The sequence below is a fragment of the Orussus abietinus genome, unplaced genomic scaffold, assembly GCF_000612105.2.
Source record: "Orussus abietinus isolate OABI.00-Male unplaced genomic scaffold, Oabi_2.0 scaffold419, whole genome shotgun sequence".
Taxonomy (NCBI): domain Eukaryota; kingdom Metazoa; phylum Arthropoda; class Insecta; order Hymenoptera; family Orussidae; genus Orussus; species Orussus abietinus.
In genome coordinates, this window is record NW_019394576.1 from 44464 (window position 1) to 62782 (window position 18319).

Here is an 18319-nt window from a genome sequence, read left to right on the forward strand (position 1 = left end):
GCATTACTTAATTCTCTTCTTCTTCTAATAAGGTTATTATTACGTCCCTGAATGCAATGGTTGCCAAAAATCAAAACACCCAGGAGGTTTTCCATTTTAAATTTCGGTGTCTTTTCCTGCCTATAACACACTACTTCTCAACAATTTCCGATTTACAAGATATCTACCTTTATTTAACAATATTACTAGAAGTGCTAGTGATCTCGTTCTTTCATATAGCGAATACGTTATTCGGCGAACAAACCCACGTGAGATGAAAATGCGAGAAGTGAGCGCTCTCGTTAAAAATACGTAATAAACGCCCTAATCTCTGCAAAACGACACGATAGTTTACACCGACAGCTTGATAAATCCACGCGTTTAGTACGCGACCAAGTCATCGGTGTAAACTAATCTCCGCATAACGACACTCGATAGTTTACACCGACAGCTTAATAAATCCACGCGTTTCGTACGCGACCAAGTCGTCGGTGTAAACTAATCTCCGCATAACGACACACGATAGTTTACACCGACAGCTTAATAAATCCACGCGTTTAGTACGCGACCAAGTCATCGGTGTAAACTAATCTCTGCATAACGACACTCGATAGTTTACACCGACAGCTTAATAAATCCACTCGTTTAGTACGCGACCTAGTTATATGTGTAAACTAAGCCGTAGTATATGGTAGGATCACGTGACGCACATGCGCGAAAGGGAGTGCGCATTGACGGATTCGTGTGGATTCGTGTGCGAGAGAGCACCATGAACAGCACGTGGTTGTCAGCTGACCCCAGCTGACGTTAATTCGCGCTCCAGCGCGGTAGATGACTTTCGCGCGCTCTCAGTGACTCGCGGAGACCCGCTGAGGCCAGTTGTCCACGTAAGTCGGCGTGCGCGAGGTCGTCACTGCTCGACGAGCGTCTCCAAATTTTATCTTGGCCACTGTCCACTCCGAGACCTCCACGGTCCGAGCCAATTTTATTAGATACTACCGTAGTAAGTGATCGAGGCCTCTTTTAATTCATACCTCTACTCCTTGATCTTTGACCCTGATATCTCGTCAAAAAACTTACAGCTTCATTATCTGGCAGTGAAGGTGCAAGATATTCCTCTCGGCTTGAAAATTTATTCCAGTATTTTTCGATATCTCGTACTACGGAAGCACGTAAGTATGCCATATTTTTAGTCCATTTGAAGAGACGATTTATATTATGTGGACATTGACCTTTGATGATGCAAGGTCGTTGCAGATTGACACCGGACTTCTTCTTTGCCAGCGGCAGCTTTATTATCATCTTTTATCCGGGCAAACTTATTCGGTGCAAACGTAGTAAGGATAAGTGAGTATTTTTTTAATTTATGATTTTGTTCTTTAGTCTTTGAACTTGATATCTTGTAACTTAAACTATACATTCAGACCTTCACGACGAGACTGGAAGGTGTTCTTTCCTGGATTAAAATGTCATACAGGTTTCTTTGAATTATTTGTAGCAACGGAAAGAAATAAGTAAATGGATCATTTAAATTTGTCATACTTTTACAGGTTTAGTGACACTTAAGCAATAGTTATTATACAGACATTGACCTTCAATGTTACAAGGTCATTGCTGTAAAGATGACTCCAGAGTTTTGCTTGGCCACAGTTCATTTTAATATTTATGTGCTTCCGGCGGCTTTATTGGGCAGGATTGCAGCCTGTGACAGAAACATGGTTTATACAGTGACTTTGATTAGCAGCATCTGATGTCGCTATCTGTTTGGTTAACCGATATGTTCAGTTACTGACAGTGACAATTCATAATTTTTCTATCTAAAAATATTACACTGACAATTTTGCATTCTTTATTGTATTATAGAGGATGGTTTCTTGTGATGTGCAATTTTTTAATGAAAATTAACAGGGCATTGACTTTTATTCTTGCAAGGTTATTAACAAGTGTCCCAAGACTTTATACAATATCGAACACATGTTTAACCCTATATTTAAATTTTATTCAATTGATAGAATTGTAACTAATTTATTTAAAGTATTGGCTATAGGTTTTAATGTATGAGTTTAACTTCTAATCACGTTATCCATTTTAACGACTTTTTTTAAGCTTCTTTGTTTATATACTATTTATATTTAATTACTATATTACATCCTATAAACGATACCGTTCATTCCTTACTGTTTCGAATCTTTCATGTGCCCGTTGTCTGTTCAGGATCATCAGTGGCTGATGAATTACTCCGAAGTTCCTCTTTGTCCCTGTCCATATTGAAATTTCCTATCTACACTTAATTGACCCAATTACATGCAATTACGGTGAGTGTGCATATGGATATTAGAGACCAGCCTTGCATAAATACATATCCATAGAATAAATCTACACGTTCATGCATAAACTTATAAATTTAATCCCATGTTAGTGACAAACTCATCATTTGGCCAGTATCATAGGATCGGTCTACTGGAAAACATGAAGTGAGGCTTATTTTCCTTCGCAAACCAGTAATGATCTATTTTATTAATGAAATTACCAAAATTTACATTAGTGTAAATCTGAACGAGTTTCTCGCTCAATTGTATTTGGCTCGAAACTCTATTGAGTTTCTTGGATGCTAAGGAACGTAATGGGAAAGGATCCCTTAAATCAACTCGTCATTAATTTAAATAATGTTAAGCCATATTAAAACTCAAACTCCCTCGTCCTTGCTGATATTTCATTTGTGCTGAAAGTTTCCTGTGTTTGAACCTCGTTCTATTTGCTAAATTATAATTAATTACAGTAAACGAGTGTGCTATTAATAGTGACAACACTGCTCCGTTTTAGAATGTGCTCGCCGATTGTGGAACTGAAAACCTTGAAACTGTTAAACATATTTAGAGCTCTGCTAGTGTACTCTTTTTACGACATATCTGCTGAATACATTATAAACGTTTTGAAAGTATTTAAAATGAAAGTCACACGTTCTGTTCCCATAATGAAATAGCGGAACGAAAATATAAAAATTTCTTGTGTTTTTTCATACCAAGTGAAGTGTCCGTTAATAGTCGTGATGTAAAAGAAATGTATTTTTATTATATGTGCATAAATTAAAAAATATAATTTCTATATATGTTTATAAACTATTGAAAATAAATATGTCATTGAGATTGTCAACAAATATTTCAGATATCTTCGAGTGAAATCTACAAGAAATCTTAAACGATCTGTCGCTTGAGATATTTAGCAAAGATTACAAAGAAATATTTATAAATTATTCTGTGCTACTAGGGTTCTGCCATCTCATTCTAAGATCTTCCATGCTCATTGTAGGCATGAATTCATCTTCGTGTTTCCTGTCAACATTCCCCCACATCTGACACCGATCCTGTTCATGCAATTTAACAATGAGGGGACTTTATATAAAGTGATAGGTGTTCATTAATCCTATTAGGCTGAAGCGTAAGTTCATGCAGTTTTTTTTTTTTATAATTTACACCAAAAACCATAACTTCCCTAGTAGCACAAAATATTTGTCCTACATTTTCTATATATTTAACGAATATCGTACATTTTCTAAATATTTCCCAGACATTTGAAATATTTGCAAAACGTTTACTTTAGAATATTATCCCTATAATATTTACATAATATTAGCTCCATGTGTTTTCATAATATTTTTCTACCAGATATACAAAACATTTCGTTTCATTTTAATACAAGAATTTTTTAAATATTATCTGCCGAATACATTATAAACGTTTTAAAAATATTTAAAATGAAAGTCACACGTTCTGCTCCCATAATGAAATAGCGGAACGAAAATATAAAAATTTCTTGTGTTTTTTCATACCAAGTGAAGTGTCCGTTAATAGTCGTGATGTAAAAGAAATGTATTTTTATTATGTTAATAAGTTAAAAAATATTTCCGTATATGTTTATAAATTATTGAAACTAAATATGTCATTGAGATTTTCAACAAATATTTCAGATATCTTCGAATGAAATCTACAAGAAATTTTAAAAAATCTGTCGCTTAAGATATTTAGCAAAGATTACAAAGAAATATTTATAAATTATTCTATGCTACTAGGGTTCTGCCATTTCATTCTAAGATCTTCCATGCTCATTGTAGGCATGAATTCATTTTCGTGTTTCCTGTCAACATTCCCCCTCATCTGACACCGGTCCTGTTCGTGCAATTTAACAGTGAGGGGATTTTATATAAAGACCCACATAGCACTCTAATATAATTGTTAGGTAAATATTACATTTTCGAAGCTAAGGTGTTATGTAGCATAAAAGTAACATCGAAGTTAGATATTTATTATTATTATTTCTCACTCAATAAGGTAACATCTTATGTAACATGTTATATTAATATTATGAGTTCAGTTACCTTAAAATAATATTAATTTTTCAAACATTTAATAAAAAAAAACAAATGCAATGTTTTATTTTGTATTATTTCGTAACACTTGGCAATAATTAGGTATTATATAATAAATCAGACTGTAAATGAAATTATGTGAATCATAAACTATCTGATTTTAAATAAAAACAATGATTTCATTTGACTAGCAAACAATTACTAATAAAGTGTATGCGCATGCGAATTACAGTCATATTTTTTTCATATGAGTAGTAATCAAAATATGACATGTATTAATCTTATGACATTTGACGATGAATTATGACAATGACGATGACAATGGTGTAATAAAATAGATGACAGTTAGTACCAATGTAGTTCTCTTTTGTTACAAATATGTGCTGCATATACACAGTAATATCAGGACAGTAACATAATGTAAGATGAGAGTAACAAATGTTATGAAACTTGTTAGCTCCATGTTACATAACCGTTAAGTTCCTGCATTGTAACAAATGTCATGTAACTAGTTAGCTCTATATTACGTAACTGTTAGGTTATTACATTGTAACAAACGTTATGTTATTTGTTAGTTTTAAGTTACGTAACTGTTAGTTTTGTTGTTCAGTGGGTCTACGTCGAAACTGCATAGACTTGGGTCTCGATCGAATACATATTTTTATCCCATCTGGCAGAATTTAATTTTTCATTTGCAACGTTTACAGGGGTCCACTGACATTGCCACGCACTTCGAGCCAATCTCCCTGAAATTTCTTGCCAAGGATTGTTTTATACAATAAACCGTAATAATGAGTAATGGAAACAGCAAGAAACTCTCTCGCTGGTACTTCGGAGGCCTCGCATCAGCTGGAGCCGCTTGTGTCACTCATCCTCTGGATTTGCTGAAGGTACCGACGCTGCAAATATTGATCTCCATTATCAGCACCTTTCTCTCTGTGCATCGTTATTCTTCATTGTGACATAATACAAGGCTTATCTAATCATCGCTCTTCTAGGTGCACTTGCAAACTCAGCAGGAGGGAAAGCTGTCCATCACGAAGCTCACGATACAGATTATTCGGAAGCAAGGCATCATGGCGCTGTACAGCGGGCTTACTGCCTCTTTATTGCGACAACTGACTTACTCCACCACGCGGTTTGGACTTTACGAGGTAACACCGCTTCGGCGGTACGTACCGTCGAGAAGTATGAACTTTTGGCGTTGATGCTGAAGAAATCCTGTTGAAATATCAATCTTAAGATGATATGAAAGACGCTGAGAAATTTATTCGACGTCGATAAAATATAATTTATCTATACTCTATTTGGTGGTAATGCCGTTTTGAATATTGAAGAGGTAACATAACCTGGCGCGTCCCGTTACCGACATTTATATTTATGATGAAGTCTTTCACAATCTATGCTCAGAGAGTCATGTTCAGAATTATACGAACTGAAGCGTTGCATTTGTCAGTTCAGTAAAGCAATGATAAAAAGATCGATGCAAAACTGTCCAAATCCCGTGAATTCGTGACTGTTTGTGTTTTGACGGACTAACGTCGCCATCTGTGACGTTTAGCTGTAACTAAATTTTGGCTCTAAAAACACGTGTTGGCCACGAGACAAGCCAGCGTTCTCTTGCAATCGTTGGTGAAAGTATTTTCCATATTTTCCCATCTGACTCTGTAATATTCCATTTCTACGGTATTCTAAATTGTTCGACCTAGGTCCTGAAACTCTTCATTTTCGATTCTAAGCCTTCAATAAGCGTAAAACATCGAAAACGTGAACGGACCAGCCATGTTGGTTCTAGTCCATGATAAATAAATACATTTTTTATGAAAAATGAAATTTCATGAGTTTTAGGACCTACCTTAAGGCCTCTGTATTCACGTGGTTAAATTTGAAACGAATCGGTACACCCAATTCGGAGAATACTTTCCCCAACGGTTTGACTTCTCAGATATATATAGGCTGGCTCTTTCATATCACCTTAATTTTGTTTATATCGGAGAAATACATTCAGATGATATGAAAGTTGGCGTCGGAGGAATCTCGTTTATGATACTTCTCTCAACTGGGTGTACCGAATCGTTTCAAATTTTACAACGTGAATATCGAGACCCTAGGAAAGATTTTCACTTCTATAAACTTTAATTGTTTAAAAGTATACGTGTAAACTTTAATTTTTTATCAAAATGAAATTCCATGGGTGTCGGGACCGTCCTTATGGCCTCCATATTCTTGTGGTTAAATTTCAGACAATTTGGTACACCCAGTTCATAGAAAAGTATCGTATTCGATTTTCCCCTCATGTCACTTTCATATCATCTTAATTATTTCTCTCAGGATTGCAAGTTTCAATATTGAATTGCATTTAATTTAGGATGAGCAAGAATGACTGTTGTTATTTATTTATCAGAGGGCTACGTAATGATAGTTGTACAGTGCGGTACTATACTTTCAACAATATTGTTACTCTTCTGTCTTATATGTAATTAAAGCTTAAATTTTAACAATATTATTCATGATTCATGCAATGATCACAAACATTTTATGGCGAACAAACTGCACGATTGTTATGTAAGCTGTGCTGTTATAACGTAATGACAAAGCTGTACAATTGTAACGTAACATGAAACCGCACCTGATACCTAGCCTGCATTGTTATAACGAAATGACAAAGCTGTACAATTGTAACATAATGCATAACTGTACAGTTGTTATGTAACATGAATTGTTATAACGTAATGATAAGGCTGCAGAATTGCAACTCAATGACAAATCTATACCATTGGCATGTAATGGCAACGCATCATGTTTTCCCTATGTATTTCAGGTTGGAAAACAAGTATTAGAAACTCCAGGAAAGACCTTGCCCTTCTATTACATGTTAGTATTGGCCGGAGTATCAGGAGCTGCAGGTGGAGTAGTTGGAACCCCAGCAGACCTTATCAACGTGCGAATGCAGAATGACATTAAACTTCCTAAAGAATCACGAAGAAAGTAAGAATATTAATCTACTAATAGGTTTAAAGGAACTTATCAGGAAAATATTTGCCGGAGTGAAAGCTAACTAAATAATTTATTAATGTTAAAGTTAATCTTAAGGGCGCTCACCACTCTAGCGATTTTGCAGGACCTCACGGGGACAACGATTCCGAACGTATTTCTAAACCGATCGAGCTCAACGAGTGCTCATATCTAAGATGAAACGTTGGCCTGTGTTTATATGGGAGCGATTTTCGATAAGTGGTCATTTTCATATAAAAAAGTGCAACGACATAATTTCAATGCCCTTTTACCTAGGAAGGAGGTGCTTGATCGAAAATCGCTCCCATATAAACACACGTCAACATTTTATCTTTAAAACGAGCACTCGTTGAGCTCAATCGGTTTAGAAATACGCTCAAAATCGTTGTCCCCGTGGAGCACCTTTTTCGGGATTTTCGAGTTTCTCGCGAGGAATTTGGGCATTCCTTGGCAACCGCTGCCGACTCTAGGCGGAGCGTCCAACTGGCGTGTGCGGGCGGCCGGGGGTCACACGTTCCGGCGCCTAGTCCAGAGGCGTCTAGCCGTTGTTTGAGTCCTATACGTGCAAAATACGCACACATTTTTCGTTCGTTGCTAAACACCGCCCATTATGCGTCGCGTCTCCCTCATCCGAGCGAGAAAGTACGTTTTGGTTACCTCCCACCGAATTCCCATCTAGCGGTGGAAGTCATCGTCCCCACTTTGGTGGTGAACGCCGTTAAAATCCATGATTTTCTGAGCTAATGCCTCCTTGGTTTAATTGAAAAAAACAACTACAATTCCATCGAATGTAGAAGTACATTGCACAACAAATAGAACATTGAGTCAATCACCGATTAACCTTAACCATCAATTGTCGAGTTATTAATGTCAATCGATTTCGAAGAATCGTCGCAACATAGCTTATCCTCTAATAGGCCGATGGCCAACTAAAGCCGAGAAAAGCAGCGACTAAATCTGCAAAATACGCGCAAGACCACCAAATTGAACAGAATAGAAGTCTACAATTACCGAATAATATTTTTCTGCTAAGTCAACCGAATTCTAATCAGGAAATTCAATAGTCTCTTTCACGATATCTTCCTTCGATTATATTTCTATTATTTAACGTATCGAATTCTTTGGCACAGTTACAAACATGCCTTGGATGGACTGCTACGCGTTACAAAAGAAGAAGGATTCATCAAGCTCTTCAATGGATGTTCCACGGCAACCAGCAGGGCAACCTTGATGACCATCGGCCAGCTCAGCTTCTACGATCAGATCAAATTATTGCTTCTACAGACCGGTATTTTCCACGACAATCCAACGACCCATTTTCTGTCGAGCTTATCAGCGGTAAGTCATTCCAATTGATGCAGATATACCCACACTGCGCGTCACGATTTTAAACAGTGACCTTTTCTCTGAACGAAAACGTAGATGGACTTAAGGTGAAGTGAAACACGTCGAAGAACTTGATCGACGTCGATAAAGAAGATCTTTCTAAATACCTACGTTGGCGATGTTCGTTTTTATATTGACAGCTGTGTAGAATTATATTGGGTATTGCACTAAATGGCATACTCCACTTGTCGTTTTCGTACAATAATTATAAAGAAATCGAAGTAAAACTCCAGAAATCCTCTGGATTCGTGCTTTCTGGGACTCTAATTGACTGCATAGGGACACCCTGCACCATCTGTGATTTCCAGGTCAATTTAATTTTCACTCCGAGACCTCGTATTCCCATCATTTCGGCATAGAAGCGTATAAAACACTTTTTTTGCCTTTATCCCGTTCAAATGCGTGTTTATCGATTACCAGAGTGTTCCAAATTGTCGTAAAATTATCCTGATCCTTTCGTTTCTCATATCAGAGCCTTCGATGATTGTAGATTGATCGAAATATGAGAGCGCGACGCCATTTTGATTCTGGACTGGGCTAAGTTAAAAAATTGTTTCCAAAAATCCAAATTTTGAATGTGTCAGGACAATTCTTACACGATCACGAGTCATGTGCCAAAGTTTCGGACAGTTTGGTCAAATACCCTTAAAAAAAGTGTTGTATTCGAATCGACTGATTTGAAGGGGGTTTCACTTCACCTTAAGCTCTCTTAAGCGGCCCAAGAAAGAACATGTTGTAGGCCCACTCAAACTTAAGACGTTATGCCCCGTACATGCAACATGGCGTGGTCGTGCACGTGTTCGATGTTTTGCGCTTTTTGAAGGCTTAGCTTCGAAAATGAGTTTCAGGACCTAGCTCGAATAATTAAGAATACTTTAGAAATAGAATATTACAGAGTCAGATGAGAAAATATGGAAAATACTTTCACCAACGTATGTAAATGACTGCTGGTTTATCTCGTGGGTAGTGCATGTCTTTAGAGGAAAAAATTAATTGCAACTAGCGTCACAGATGGCGCCGTTGGTCTATTAGAGTGGCAAAAATTATGAAGCCACGGGATTTCGACGGTTTTACATCGATCTCTTTATCATTACTTTACTGAAATGACATATGGAACACTTCAATCCGTATAATTCTGAACATAGACTGTAAAAGACTTCATCGTAAATATAAATGTCGGTAACGGGACGCGCCAGCTTATGTTACCCCTTTAGTATTAAAAACGGCATTACCACCATAAAGGGTATAGATGAATTTTATTTTATCGACGTCGATTAAATTTCTCAGTGCCTTTCGTATCATCTTAAATGAAAACCTCTCCTCTTGAAAATCGAATTTTCTCTTAAAATAATGAAATTTGTTGTTAAATAGGGAGCGATAGCCACGACCCTTACACAGCCTCTGGATGTACTGAAGACGAGGGCGATGAACGCCAAACCAGGGGAATTTAAGGTGAGTCAATTAATTCTTTTGATCTTTTGGATAATAATTGAATTTTCAATAATTAAGTCTACGTTGCACGGTACATTTGGAATTTATGAAATAAGCTCTCCGTGGAATCAGGTCTAAGTAAGTCAGGTATTCAGCAGTTTATAAGTGTCGTGTAAAGTAACAGGGAAGGGACGCGTGAATAAAAAATAAATTTAGCATGGAATGGCGACCCGATTTATATTTATGTAGATGTGTGTATGTACATACACAGTGTAGATTAATTGTAGATTACATTTTTTTTTCTTTTTTTTTTTTCATTAAAAGATGATAGTCTACATAAAATGTAAAAGTGAAGCAAGATTATTCAGAGTTGGACTAGAAAATAGATAAAATATGTAATTGTTTATTTCTCTCCGATGAAAACTGTTAAAGGAGAATTAAATTTATGGGCTTTATTTCGTAGTCTGAAAATATTTTAACGTAACATGTTTTATTTTAAACAATTTATACGTACAGACGGTTTAACTAGTCTGCACGTCGGTCCACTAGAGATTTATAATTTCATTTTGTCTTTTTGCATTATATTAGTCATCCGTACAATGCGTTTATAAGCACTTAGATTAGAAATTAATTAACGGGATTTTACTTATCTAGTTCCGGTAATTGCAACTACTTTTAATCGTTCTATCTTCAAAAATGTAATCACCTTGTCTAGAAAAACTACTTTAATAGTAAAACACAAATGAATTTAGCTCGAAATTCTACCGAGATTTTTGACGTACTTAGGGGATTGAAATAAATTTTCTGTTCTAGTACCTTGTCCCTGAACATTATGTGTAAGAAACTGAGCACTTAGATAAGAACATTCACAGTGTTTTCCCTAAAGTACATAAAAATATATATTAGTAATATTTAGATTATACTGTGTACCTAGACATTCGAATTATATTGACAATCCTTACAATAATTAAATCTCTGCACTACTATGAACACTTAGATGAAACGTAGACGTCCATGCACCTGGTTTTACTTTATCTGTGTACACTAGGAACAATTTATGTTATCGGTAATTTCAATGATCCACGTGTAAAATTAATTCTGTTGTACAATATTATACTAAACATTGTGGATATTTTTATGTCCATGGCGTAAAGACACTAAATGGAACCGAGAATCTATTTCATTTATGTGATTGACAAACGAAATCCTGACAGAGATGTGTCAGTGGACATTTCTTCATTGCGACACATCCTGTAAAGGACACTATTGTTTTTTTTTTTGTTTTGCACATCCTGTTGTTCCTGCGTGATGAAAACCTCCCTTTACAGAGCATGATGCATCTTGTCCTCTACACCGCCAAGATGGGTCCATTGGGCTTCTTTAAGGTGAATTAAATTAATTACAATCATATTCTTTCTTTCTTAAGAATAATTAGTGGTATAGTGCGTACAATGGCGGACATGAATGCTTCCCCTGCAGATACGACATCGCCTGTGCAGGATGGGAGGGCATTGATGTCTCCCAGTGTATATTGTGGACATGAATGCCTCCCCTGCAGGTACGACATCGCCTGTGCAGGATGGGAGGGCATTGATGTCTCCCAGTGTACATAAGCGCCGACTTTGTGAGCGACTTCAGAATTTGCTGAAAGAGGGCTTTGTGTACTTCAATGATTTGTCCTAGTTTTGATACTAAAGTATAGGAAATTGTCGGCATTATCAGAAGTAATTTCGTTTATTAAGAGTGTTGTCAACTTCGGAAGATAACTATGAATTGACTAACTGTTTTTTAACAGTCTCTTAAGGTGAAGTGAAACCCCCTCAAATCAGTCGATTCGAATAAGACACTTTTTTTTTAAGGGTATTCGACCAAACTGCCTGAAACTATGATACATGACTCGCGATCACATAAGAATTAGCCTGATATATTCAAAATTGGGATTTTGTATTAAAAAGAATTTTTTTACTTAGCCTAAACCAGAACTAAATTGGCGCCAACCTCTCATATTTCGATCTATATATAATTATTGATGGCTCTGATATGAGATACGAAAGGGTCAGGATAATTTTACGACAATTTAGAACACTCTGGTAATCGAGAAACTCGGATTTGAACTGAATAAAGGCAAAAAAAGTGTCTTATGCGCTTCTGTGGTAAAACGATGGGAATACGAGGTCTCGGGGAGAAAATTTAATTGACACGGAAATCACAGATGGCGCAGGTGTCCCTCTACAGTCAATTAGAGCCTCAGAAACCATGAATCCCGAGGATTTCTGCAGTTTTACTTAAATATCTTTCTTTGCATTACTGCATTACTTTCTCAGATAGACAAAGTAATGCAACATTTGCACCGAGTTTGCTTCATAAAAGATCATGAAATCAGTCGTGAGGGTCCCAAATGGACAAAGTGTTACAAAATCTCCATCGAATTTGCCTCATTAACAACCTTATGACATTGATATGCCATGTCTAAGATGTCATCAATATTGGTTGAAAAAAAGTTATTCGAATTTAACAAAAGGGTACCCTGTATTACGAAACAATTGTAATATATAATCGATATTATTATTACAGGGCTACGTGCCGGCATTTGTGCGATTAGCACCGCACACGATATTGACGTTCGTCTTCCTGGAACAGCTCAGATCGAATTTTGGAGTGGCCTCCATGACACCGCCATGAGTCTGCACAAAGAAATTCAGGTTTATTTTCTCGAGTACCTACGAAACTCTCGATGGGTCGAGAGTTTTCTCTTATTATTTTCTTCGTGCACGGGTCGCGGAGAGCGGGGACAATTTTTGGTGTAAACTAGTCTTTTAGAATACTGCGGGACAGGTGTAACGAGTCGTTAATGATCACATGATTATGTGACTACCTACTGACAGGTATAGCGAGACGTTAACGATTCCTAAATGTTTTGTCACGGTTAATAGGTAAAACAAAGTGTTAATTTTTTGCCAGATATATGAAAGAGGTGAACGGTTGTAAAGAACTGTTAACGATTGCACATGTATATAGTTAACGATTTATGGATTGATACGGGTCGTTAATGATTCATGGGTACAACAGTCGTTGATGATTCATGGGTACAGCGGACCTTAACGATTTGTGGATTAACGAGTCGTTAAGCATTCAAGAGTACAGAGGTTAACGTTTCATAGATATAACGAGTCGTTGACGATTCATGGGTACAGCAGACGTTAACGATTTATGAATATAATGAGTCGTTGATGATTCATTAGTACAGCAGACGTTAACGATTTGTGGATTAACGAGTCGTTAATTATTCGTGGATATAACGAGTCGTTAAGCATTCATGGGTACAACAGACGTTAACGTTTCATAGATATAACGAGTCGTTGACGATTTATGGGTACAGCAGACGTTAACGATTCGTGGATATAACGAGTCGTTAAGCATTCATGGGTACAACAGACGTTAATCATTAGTGGATGTAACGAGTCGTTGACGATTCATGGGTACAACAGATGTTAATCATTAATGGATGTAACCAGTCGTTGACGATTCATGGGTACAACAGACGTTAATCATTAGTGGCTGTAACGAGTCGTTAAGTATTCATGGGTACAATAAACGTTAACGTTTCATAGATATAACGAGTCGTTGACGATTTATGGGTACAGCAGACGTTAACAATTCGTGGATTAACGAGTCGTTAATCAGTCGTGGATATAACGAGTCGTTAAGCATTCATGGGTACAACAGACGTTGATCATTCATGGGTACAACAGACGTTAACGTTTCATAGATATAACGAGTCGTTGACAATTCATGTGTATATCGAGTGGTTAACAATTTCTAAAATGTTTAGTGTTGGTTAACAAGTGTAACAAAATTTTAACTATGCAAGTATATAAGAAAGACGAGCATATGAAAAGAGTCGTTAACGATTCATGGATATAACGAGTCATTGACAATTCATGTATATATAGAGTCGTTGACAATTCATGTATATATCAAGTCGTTAACGATTCCTTTAATGTTTAGTGTCGGTTGACTTGTACAACAAATTGTTATGTATGCAAAAATATTGGAAAGATGAGCAGGTGCAAAGAGTCATGAACAAATTGTGTAATTACTCAAGTATGCTGTTAACGATTAAACAGGTGTAAATAGGTGTCAAACGAGTCGTTAACCATTCCATTAGTATATAGGAGAAATTGGGCAACAACTTGTAATCGAGTATATAAATGTATGGGTAAAATTTTTAAGTGTAACGAGTCATTAACGATTATATAAGTATGTGGTTGACTTTACCCAGGTTTATTGTTAAGACAAGGGTCAAACGAGTCGTTAACGGTTATCTAAGTGCATGAGGAAGGTCGAATGTAATGAATCGTTAACGATTACCCTACTAACGATACATTAACGATTCGCAGATGTAACGAGACTTTAATTATTTATAAATCTAATAAACCGTTCGAAAATATATAACAAATACAGGTATAACGAGTCGTTGCGAATTGATGGTTAATAATTGAGAAGTACAAGTGTCTAACAATTTTGGAGGATATATAATCGGAATTGACAGTCATTACAAGTCGTTAATGATTGCACAAATCGGTTGTCATAACGAATTGTTAATGCTTGCATTGTGATACGTTAACAATTGGCAAACGTAACCTGATTAATGATTCTGTATGCAATAACAATTAACGTATGTTATGAATCACGAACAGTTGCACAAGTATATTGTTCAAATCGACAAGTGTAACAAATCGTTAACGATTGTACAAGGTCGAGACATTCCAGGAATTGAGTATTGAAGGAGAATAAAGTCGTGTAATACAATGGCGGACATGAATGCCTCTCCTGCAGATACGGCATCGCCTGTGCAGGATGGGAGGGCATTGATGTCTCCCAATGTACAAGTACTCTTGTATCTCGTATGCACGGATTTAGAATTAATCTCTGCTTGAAATATCCATACGTTTCCTACTTCGATGCAATATAAATGCAATGTTAAAATGATACAAGTATAAATGTAAAGATGCATGTAAATCGTATGTTCCTGCACATTGTTTCAACGTACATCGAACTAATAGAATATGATCGTACGTGTCTGGTACATGTACATTAAAATATATGATGGCGATAAGAATATAGTCTTACATTTTCGTTAATAGGATGATTAAAGACAAATACTTTTTCTACATTATTTATGAATATAGAAGTGACAAGCCTAATTTACAGAGGAGTAGTAAATGCTTGCATGAAATTTCTTGCATGTTGTTACAGATGTATGTTTTGTTGTACGTGGTAGGGAAACCGCGAAGAACAATTATATCGCATTGCATAAATTGTAAACAAATTTATAATAATTATATTGCCTTGGCTAAATTGCAAAAAAAAACGTTTAAAATAACTATGCAGGGTGTCCCGTTTCAACTGATTCATTCGAATATCTTATAAACAAAGGATTTAATTGAAGAAGATTTTGTATATATGTTACATGATTCCAAAAGAGAAACGTAGAAAAAATATGAAGGAAAATGTATTTACAAAGATGACGTTACAGCAAACAATGCTTGTTTTTTTTTTTTAATGAAATCATATTTTTGTTCTTTTTTTTAAATGTCTTGTTTTAATACCTGCATTTTTTATAGGAACCATTTCTCGACTAACTCAAAGGTTAAATTTGCGTGCGTGCAAATTCAAATGTTTAATTTATAAAATTAGTGGATCCAACAAGGCTGGCATTGTCATCCAAAAAATGTCTCAGTGGTGCCGAAAAAAAGATATGGATAACATACAACTGACAACACATATAATTGATCGCCATTTCCAAATTCGAAAATGTTTTCCGTAGAAATAATTAGTTTTTCAAAACGAAATCAACGTTCCCCGAATCATCCCTCTATGACAATTAAATATTAAAATTTGAGGAAATAATATTAACCTCTGAGTTAATCGAGAAAGGAGAATTTGGATAAAAAAGAAAAAAGTATACAATTCCACTGTAAAAAAAAAACAAGAGTTGCTTGCTCTAACATCACTATTGTAAATACTACGTTTCCCTTCATAATTTTCCATTTTTCCTTCTCGAAATCATGCAATTTTTATGCGAAGCTTTTTTTATATTAAGTGGTATATATTACATATTATTTGGTTCGCAAGAATTTTGAATGAATTATTTAAAGGACACCCTGAACAAAAAGTGCAAATTCATTGTATGTTTGTTTTGTTATACACTCAACTAGTATAACAAGAATGTTCGTGTCTGATATATAAACTGAATGTAACATAAAATTACATTCAAGAGTATTACGTCTTCATGTGCAAGATAATAATTACATCTTCTCTATGTACTCCTTGTGTGAAAAATGATTCTAAAAAACCAATTTAAAAATAAAATACACATTATCTCCTAAATGTTATTAACATTGTACTCTGTCGTACATATATGGATTCGATATGACAAAATGTTATGTATATCTTACATAATTCGAGATAAAGTCGTGTTATAAAAACAATTACTGGAAAGAAACTAGTATTTCATCTACGAACGCAAAGAATGCTGTAATTGTTACATATTGTTGCACTTGTAAGTTATGTTGCACATTGAAGTAGTACGATAAAATTATACATGTTCGATGGATATTGAAATCAAAAGGATTTAAATTATAAACAATTGTACACTGAATGAACGTAACTCGTCGTCTGTTGTCTATTGTCTATTTTGTTGTACTCTAAACTAGTACGACAAAAGTATTTCTGTCCGATACGTAGTATTGGTACTTGATAGAGTCACGGTATGAATACAGTTACTGATAACAAATTCTCCTTTTTAATCTATGTGTAGTTAAAGTGCACGTAATTGTATGCCATTAGACATGAAATAATTATAATAATATTGTACATGTTTCATAGATGTTGAAATTGAAAAAAGGGCTGCAAGTAACTATTTCTAGTATATAGCCCACTTTATATCGCTATACGTTGTCTGATTTGTAGTACTTTAAATTAATACAACAATATTGCATGTGCCTAATGTAAAATCGATACTTCATGAAGTTACGATAAGTGAATAATCAATGACTCCGGGGTCTGTTTTAACAAAGATCGATTGATTACAATTGCTTCTTTTGGTTAGATTCTTTATAAAGAATAATATCGAAAAACTGGCTTCTAAATAATTATAGAATGCAACTTATTTATTTTACATTACCCCGTACGTGGCACTGATGCTACAAAATTTTACATCTATGATAAGTAATGTTATATATGATAATGTTATTGAAAAATAATAGCATTATATGACGAAGTACCAGTCGAAAGATAAGCAATTCTACAACTCTACTTTTACCATGTATAGGATGATTCAAGATTACCATTTCCTTCACATCTTTCTCCATAAAAAAAAATGAAAGTTAAAGGACTATCTTACAATCATTACGTGGGATCAATTTTCCGAGACGTTTAAAACTGTACAATTGACCAAACAATGGGTAAACCACGAGAAAATGTGTACGAAGTCGCTGAAAACTGTTCACTTCCCTACTTTAAAGCTCCCTTAAGATGTATGCAAGATGTAATTTCCTTTTCTTTGGAATTAATCGCTTCCGCATTCCCCATTGTTATATAATTTAAACAAATGTATTAACAATATCCGTGCACACGATACAAGAGGATTGCGTTACGCGGGAAAATACACTTAAGTTCGAGTACACTGGGAGACATCGATGCCCTCCCATTCTGCATAGGCGATGTCGTATCTGCAGGGGAGGCATTCATGTCCGCCATTGTACATTGGTCTTACAGTGTTCTACAGGGCCATTCAAGAATGCTGAACTTCCTCCGAGCAGAACAATTGACTTGAGAATTTCCTTCCAGAATGCAAATTTTGATAGGCCCTGTATACTAGCGTACTTATGTCATCTCGTTACCTTATAGCGGACTGACTTCGTTTCGCTTTCCTTCGAGCGAACGATATGCTATCGCGTATCCAATTTATTCGCCGATGGCGAACTTGCATTTAATTATATTTAATTCGTGCACAAAATTCATTTCGTTCGAAATTCTTTTCTTTCGTCGAAATTAGTTTAGGGATTTTCTTGAAATATGTAATACTCCTGTACGGTTTAAGGTGATGTGAAAGTGGTCTCTGAGGCGTTCAATTAT

General features: G+C 35.7%; 1 protein-coding gene across 4 annotated transcripts; it reads left to right on the forward strand.

The window, feature by feature from the left end:
• Window positions 1-784: 784 nt before the first annotated feature.
• Window positions 785-14316, forward strand: LOC105696017 (mitochondrial dicarboxylate carrier). 4 transcript variants are annotated; one of them, XM_012418141.2, is made up of 11 exons: window positions 786-982; window positions 1062-1151; window positions 1237-1326; window positions 2194-2294; window positions 5053-5235; window positions 5344-5499; window positions 7167-7333; window positions 8491-8698; window positions 10118-10198; window positions 11506-11562; window positions 12752-14316. In XM_012418141.2, the coding sequence occupies exons 5-11, from the start codon at window positions 5137-5139 to the stop codon at window positions 12857-12859; spliced, it is 876 nt and encodes a 291-aa protein (XP_012273564.1). In that variant the 5' UTR covers window positions 786-982; window positions 1062-1151; window positions 1237-1326; window positions 2194-2294; window positions 5053-5136; the 3' UTR covers window positions 12860-14316. The 4 variants fall into 4 exon arrangements, with proteins under 4 accessions (XP_012273566.1, XP_012273564.1, XP_012273565.1 ...); XM_012418142.2 differs by lacking the exon at window positions 2194-2294 and having other exon boundaries at window positions 1227-1326; XM_012418140.2 differs by lacking the exon at window positions 2194-2294.
• Window positions 14317-18319: the final 4003 nt, after the last annotated feature.